Raw genomic sequence first — 7,632 nt, 5'->3', positions numbered from 1 at the left:
ATATATTTAATTATAATGGCCCAAATCTTGTATGGGAGCAATGTCTTTGTATGTAGACTTTTCGATGTGGGAAATGGCCAGTTTCATAACCTCCATATCCAATAAAGGGCTGTAGTTAAGTCATTATAGTCACGGAGAAAGATGCATTAATAAACTGAAAGTAGTGGAGTGGAGTCTCCTTCCCTGGAGGTCTTTAAACAGAGGCTTGATGGCAATCTGTTGGGGATGCTTTGATTGAGATTTCCTGCATGGCATGGGGTTGGACTGGATGGTCCTTGTGGTCTCTTCCAACTCTTATGATTCTATGACAGAATGAAGGTGGTTTATTTCCAGAAAGCAAAACTATTTGAAAAAGGAATGAAAATGCCAAAGGCAAGAAAAAGTAAAGCGAGTGCAAAGTATCAATGTATTTATATGTGTTAACAGACAGGGCAGAACTACAAAACATCTCAGTAGTGAGATTCCCATTTAGCTACTATGGCTGCAACCTGTGTAATCCTGGGATCTGTAGTTTAGTGAGGCACTAGCACTTTGTGGCTGAGAATTCTAAATGGCTCTACCTAAACTGCACACACCAGGATTCCATTAGATGTTGCCACATCCCAGGATTCACCACTGGGCAACCTTGAGCAAGTCACACACTCTCATTCTCAGAGGAAGGCAACATCCTATGGAATCCTTTGATGTGGAGTTTATGTGGAGCTTAAACTACTTGATCAATAGTGGAAGCAAGTGGAATCATAGTCCGATGTCAAAGTTTTCTATCAAAGATATTTAATGCATACTTTTGGGGAGATGCCAGAGTTTCTACTTCAATAAACTGCAAGATTGTGCGACATGTATATTGATTTTTAAAAATTTTAATTATTTATTTGATTAATGTTTTCTGGAAGGTCAGTGTTAACAAATTACTAGAGCAAGAGTAGGAAACCTGTTTCAACCCAAAGACCACATTGTCTTGTGTCTAACTGTTCAAATGTGTGTGATGGGGGGGGGGGATAATATGACAGTAGTGGATAGTGCTGAAGTTAAATTTCATTTTCTTACAAGTGCATGAATATACACATGTATCCACATAAACATACCCATTCATTCTCCCTCTCACTCATACACACTCATCATTCATTAATACATGCTCATTTTCACACACACTCTAATCAAAGTTTTTGTGGCATTTGATAGACTGTGATGTGTTCACATTTACACTCAAGAATGGCTATTTTAAAAGCTAATTAATGATATGCAATAATGTAGTACTGTCATGTTCTTGTGTTTTTATTAGTGCCTGATAGCTGTTACCAGTCCAGCAGATGCCATTATTGGAAAATACCTTGTGAAGGTGGACACGGGGCATAATGTTTACAATCCTGATAAGTTTTTCTACCTGTTATTCAACCCTTGGTGTGAAGGTAATTAATATGACCTAAAGGGACTTAATTTCTGTTACTGCTGCATACGTTTGATTCAGATGTGTCCTTTAGTTTTTTTCTTCATGAAAATTGTGAAATCGGATTCTATGATGATTTCAAAAGAAAGATCTAGTCATTGTGGGAGGAGAGTGAGTTTTGTTGTTGCTGCTGCTCATGACATGATTGCTGTACACATGGGAAGCTCAAGCATAAGCAGGAGCAGAATATTAAACACAACATTGCTCACTGACAACAGGGCCAGTGAAATCCTGCCAATGAATTCTGAATTCTTTTCATGGAGGTTTGTTTGGAAAATGGCTACTACTAGTCATAATAGCTATGAAAGCCAGCATGATGGAGTGGTTTGAGTGTTGGATTATGACCCTGAAAGACAAGGGCTCAACTCCCTGCTTGGTCATGGAAACCCATTGGGTGACCTTGTGCAAGTCACACCCTTTCAGTCTCAGAAGTGCTGCTAGAAGCAAGGTGGACTCATGATCTCTTTGGGGGCTTATGATAAGCATTTGATTGGCCAACTTAGGAAGCAGAATGCTGGCTTTTGGTCTGCTTAGGGGCCTCTTAATTTTTATGACTTCTTTTGGCGTTAGTGGAACACAAGTGCACTGCTCCATGTACCACTGTATTTTTGAAATGAAGCACTACTGAACAACAGTGCCATGCACAAGTAAACAACTTTTTTGTTATTGGACATCCCAGATATTAGATTGATGGTTTCCAAGATAGCCAGATGGACCTCAGGCTAAACAACTCCAATATAGTCTTGTTTTCAGCAGGTAAAGCATCAAAAATCCTCTGAACCACAACCAGCACTTTGTTCTATGTTTTGATGTGCACATCTGCCCCCAAACTCCATCAGACTAAAGAGTGGCTAGCCTCTATAAGCCCTTTCCTAAGAGCAGTAACCTGTTGTTTTTGCTTTTGTTGTTGTTGTTATGTGCCTTTAAGTCATTTCTGACATGCTGACCCTTAGATGAAGCTATCTCAGGGGGTTCTTGCCAAGATTGGTTCAGAAGGGTTTTGCCTTTGTCTTCCTCTGAAGTTGAGAGTGTGTGACCCAGGGGATTTCTGCACTGAAGTGAGGATTTGAAGTCTGTTCTCCAGAGTCATAGTACAACGCTCAAACCACTACTCCACACTGGCTCTACTTCTACTCTAATAATATTGTAAAGCGATAAATTATAGGAGAGCACTGTTAATCTGAGGATGGTTTCCTCTGGAGGAAGAGATCACTAGAGACTTAAACTATTTCCATCATAGTTGAGTTTACTAAAAAAAATCATGCAATTCAAGATTAGATATAACCACAGCTTGTGTTCAAACAAAGCAGTCCCTATCCAATCTTCAGAGAGAAAGGCATTCTGCATCCCCAGATGATTTTCACTTGTCAAAGTTCAAAACTCAGCTTGCCTCTCTCTGAAAACCAGACTAGACATAAGGGAAATGTGTATTCCTGAAAATTAATCTGGTTTTTTTTTTCCTTTCCACAATCAAAATTCCTTAGAGGAACATGCCTCAGCAATCAGATTTTAAAATTAAGCTTGTGGTTACCTCCCAATGGTACATTCAGAAAAGTTCAAGATCTCCCAGTTATTTCCTAGTTACTCAGATAGCAACTAATGGAAAATGTGACAGATCATGGCTGGCAAATGTGAGACCAATTCAAAACAAACCTTAAAGCAGTTCTCCAGGTCCTTTAAGCCTCTGAACTCCAGGCCCCTTTTGTAGCCATCACATAGCTAGCAAAAAGCAAAATATAACAAGATCAACTTATCCTTTGTTCTTGCAACATCTAGACTAACTGTCCCAATGGCATATAGTAGATCTGTTCCGGGACTGTATTACTATAGATGAGCTGGGACACTCCCTTATATATAATGGAAGCTTTCTTCATTATATGTGTAATGCTATCAGATAGAGAAGAAGGGGGTACCTTACATGCTGGTCTTCTTTTCAGCTGTCTTCCATAGCCAAAATCAGTACACCATTTTTACCTAAGACGGTCATGCCAAGTATTCTTCTTGTGGATCCACTGGATAGGACTGGATCAGACTAAATGTGCTGGATTTTTTTTTTTATTGATTTAACACATGTACTGTTTAGCCTTCCTTGGATCAATGTTTGCTGCCACCATTACCCTCTTTGGGAAGACAAAAAGATTGGTTATTCTCTCTGTGAGTCATACATACAGGTGTTCCAAACAGACAAGTTTTATATTTGGATTAAGGGATTCATTCAGAAAAAATGATTACCGTAATCAGCAAAAGAAGATACTGTATCTCATTTCCATTTTGTAATGGCAGGCTGCCTCTGGATAAATGTACTAGAATGGAGAAACTAGGCCATAAACTGACAATATATAAGAGTCCCTTCAGAGTCTATCCATCTATCTATCATTTTATATGAATGTCCATATAAAAGCATACATTCAGTTTGTAATCCCTGTTAGAATTGGTCCATTGGATCAATTGCTTGATGATGAGTCCCATTGTTCAGTGGGTCTTTTGTAGTTTTCAATTGGATTAGGTGAAACAGGCTGACAGCCACACTTACATTATCATGCACTTCTGTGTTTGTTTTAGCGGATACTGTTTTCATGCCTGATGATGATGAAAGAACTGAATATGTGATGAATGATACAGGCTACATCTATGTTGGATCAACAAAAAACATACGTGGAAGGCCTTGGAATTTTGGACAGGTAAAATGTCACGTGTTTCTCTTTTTGCTTAGATGTAAGCACACCCAGCTAGTCTGTTTACTTAAATAAATAAGAGCATAAAATGGCAGGGTGGAGTGAATGGCCATAATGAACATCTCCTGGTGAAACAGAATGTAGTCTCATGATTTCTTCAGCAGAACTGAGAACCATTTGTTATTGAGAGCAGATTGAGCTTTGACCAGGGTTCAGATCAGTGGTGCCATCCCAGGCCCTGAGATTTCAATGTCAAAACCTGAGACCTAAGGATGAGTCCTTGTGATATCATAGGGAGTAGACTTTGCTGATGTGTGTGTGTATGTGCCTTCAAGTCGTCTGTTGATTTATGGTGACCTTATGAATTTTATAGGGTTTTCTTAGACAAGGAATATTCAGAGGTGGTTTTGCTAGTTCCTTCCTCTGAAATATAGCCTACAGAACCTGGTGTTCATTGGTGGTCTCCCATCCAAATACTAACCTGGGCTGACTACTTAGTTTCCAAGATCAGACGGGATCTGGTGCCTGTAGGTATTTAGGCCTTCTGGTAATGTTATAAGAGTGATATTACAAAGGATAGCCCCTGGCAATGTTATTAAATATGATTCTTGAAATATCAACCACAGTTGCACATGGTATTCCACTCAAAAAAATGCCAGACAAATAAGGAAAATATGTATATACATGCATTCTTCAAAGTATTGCTCTAGGCCTGACGTTCTTTCTCCTTTCCTTGAAGACTTGGAAAGACAAATCAGGCCCTGAGATCTGGGGACTCTAGTTCAGCTTCAGCTCTTTGCCACAAAGCACACATACATTCATGTCAACCAGTATGGGATCAGGTTGCCCTCCAGATGTTGCTGAACTGCAAGTCCAGTTCAGACGCCCTAGCCAGGGGTGGGGGATGCTGGGATTTCCAGTCCAACAACACTGTCTGAAGAGCTGCTGAAATCCTACCCTGATATAAATGTATGTGTATGAATATTAAGGCACTATGGAGTGGCACCAGCTCTATCAGACACTGTGGCTGCCTATACATTGTAGGACAAGTCAGTGTTCTTAAAATAATTTTAACCAGAAGAACATATTATTATTATTATTATTATTATTATTATTATTATTATTATTATTTATATAGCGCTGTAGATTTACTGCTTTGAAATAGTGTAGTGCAAGCTAGTGCAGTATAAGCAAATAGCCAACCGAGAATGCAGAACCTTCAGCAGCCCTTTAGCAATGTTTACCTAAATTGCCAAAAGGAAAAAAAAGTAAACTCCAAGTAGCTGTAAATCCACTTGTGATTTTGAAAAAATAGCACTTGGGGGATGGGAAATCATGAGGAGGAACGTCATAACCTGTATAAAAGGTGAATTAACTATCCAAGAGATATCCAGAAGAGGGAATTTGTAGATTAGGTATCCTTTCCTTTGGATACCTAAACTGTGTTTTTAACTGCTCATTTGAGGTTTTAAGTAACTGTAATACTAGAAATTTGGAGACTGAAGGAAAATTTAATTGGGGAGTACAACAGGAATTGGAGTAAGAAAACTTGAGACAGTTGCAAATTGGAGACAATTGAAGCAAGGCAGCAGCCTTGTTTGGAAGCACCCTCTGCTGTATTTCTTGAGTAACACATGCAAGAGACAAATTTATGTGGGTGAGTGTGCTTTCAAGTTGTCTGTTGACCTGTCCTATGGCAACCCTGTGAATTTCATAGGGTTTCCTTAGGCAAGGAATACTTAAGAGTTGGCACCTGGTATTGGTGGTGGTCCAAGAGCTAACCACAGTTGACCCTGCTTAGCTCCCAAGATCAGAATGGTTCTGGTGCCTTTAGGGTATTTAGGACATCTCCAAAAAACATTATGACATGACAGCATGCATCAAAATATGGTTCATTGCTACCAGTAATGATCCTGCTTGGTTTTTATTGGGATTGCACCCAATACCACGGGGAGGGGTGTGTTAAACTGTGACAGCAGTGGAATGAGCCAGGACAGAGCCTGGGAAGTTACTTTAAAAAGTAATTCATGTTGTTTGTGTTTGAGAAGTTGCCTACTTCTGCTACTCATTGTGAAGTTAAGACAATAACTTGTGGCATTGCTTGTTGCACTGCTCATTACTTTTCTGTTGCTTTCTGTTATGAATCATTTATGCATTCAGAAATAAGGATCATGCTAGAAAATCCTTTCTGTAGTTATTGGAAATGACTGTCAAAGTTTCTAGGTACCTGGATTTAAAATTGTTCTGAATTGTTTCAGTCATTCCTTTTTTAAACATTGGACTATCACAAAAGTACTATTAAATCACAGCAGCAGCTTGAGGTTGTATTAATGAGAAGAGAAGGAATTATTCAGCAATAAGCAACTGAAAGTGACCAAACTTTTCTTCTTACCACAGTTTGAGAAAGACATCCTGGACTGCTGCATGTACCTTCTGGACAAGAGCCAACTTAAACCAAATGCTAGAAAAGATCCTGTAATCATCTCCAGGGCCATGTCAGCTTTGGTAAGTTTTTAAATAACTCCTTTAAGAATTTATAAATTCTTATTAATCTATAAATCAAGTTTGATATCACATTAACTGCCATGTCTCCATGTTACAAAATCCTGGTAATGTGAGGCATCAGCGCTCTCTAACAGAGAATTCTAAACACTTCACAAAACTATACATCACACAATTCCATAGGATGGAGCCATGATATCAGACTGCTATACTTCTGTAATATGGATACTCAGATTTGTTTACTTTTGATCGGGAAGAGGGAAAGTTTAAAGCTATTTCTTTTTTCAGGCTATGCCTTTAATACTCAGAGACAATTAAGATATTCCTTCTTGGCCATGATTGTCATGTAAATGTGTAACAAACAATCCATATGGAAAACCATAGAAGTTGGAAAGTAATTTTAACTCATCTACAGCTCCCATAAATTCTGCAGTCAGAGTGGCACCCCGGCCATGGTCGCTGGAGAGTTTTAGAGGGGTTTTAGTTCAAAAGTAACTTTTCCAAGCTCTGGTAGGAATAGTAATTTAATTCTTGAATGGCTAAAACACACTGCAGAAATAATCCAGTTTGAGACCGCTTTAACTGTCCTGGTTCAGTTCTAGGGACCTGGAAATTGTAGTTATTGTGGTACCAGAGGTCTCTGACAGAGAAGGCTAAAAAATTACAATTCCCATAATCCCTAGCATTGAGCCAGTGGTCCTCAAACTGGATTGTTTTCGGCAGTGTGTTTTGGACCTTTGTCTACCATTCATGAACACATTTGGTTTCCCAGAGATGGGTATAGAGTTTATTGCACTGCCCCTTTTCCATCCTTCCCTCCCTCCTGAGCTAAGCGGAGATAAAAACTTTTAAGCATAGATTTTATCGCATGTACCCTTCCGGACTTCTCCCATACTTGCAAGAACGGGATTTTTCCCTTCTTTGCAAAGAATGGGAGAGGTCCAGATCAGTATGGGATGCCTCCTGCCTGGGCACAGAAGGTGCAATAAATCCGTGTTTTAAAGGTTT

The 7,632-nt window shown here is 39.2% G+C and overlaps 1 protein-coding gene across 1 annotated transcript in view; it reads left to right on the top strand.

The window, feature by feature from the left end:
• The window catches only part of LOC121933026 (protein-glutamine gamma-glutamyltransferase 4-like), a 30,841-nt gene that overhangs the window by 9,199 nt on the left and 14,010 nt on the right, over positions 1 to 7,632 (top strand). The window contains exons 4-7 of the mRNA XM_042472234.1: positions 1,283 to 1,409; positions 4,010 to 4,128; positions 6,520 to 6,627; positions 7,348 to 7,402. Coding sequence (XP_042328168.1) covers positions 1,283 to 1,409; positions 4,010 to 4,128; positions 6,520 to 6,627; positions 7,348 to 7,402 — 409 coding nt within the window. The remainder of the gene's footprint in view (positions 1 to 1,282; positions 1,410 to 4,009; positions 4,129 to 6,519; positions 6,628 to 7,347; positions 7,403 to 7,632) is intronic.

Source organism: Sceloporus undulatus, chromosome 6, assembly GCF_019175285.1.
Source record: "Sceloporus undulatus isolate JIND9_A2432 ecotype Alabama chromosome 6, SceUnd_v1.1, whole genome shotgun sequence".
In the NCBI taxonomy this organism is placed as follows: Eukaryota; Metazoa; Chordata; class Lepidosauria; order Squamata; family Phrynosomatidae; genus Sceloporus; species Sceloporus undulatus.
The sequence above is the reverse complement of the archived record's forward strand: the minus strand, read 5'-3'. Positions and strand labels throughout refer to the sequence as shown.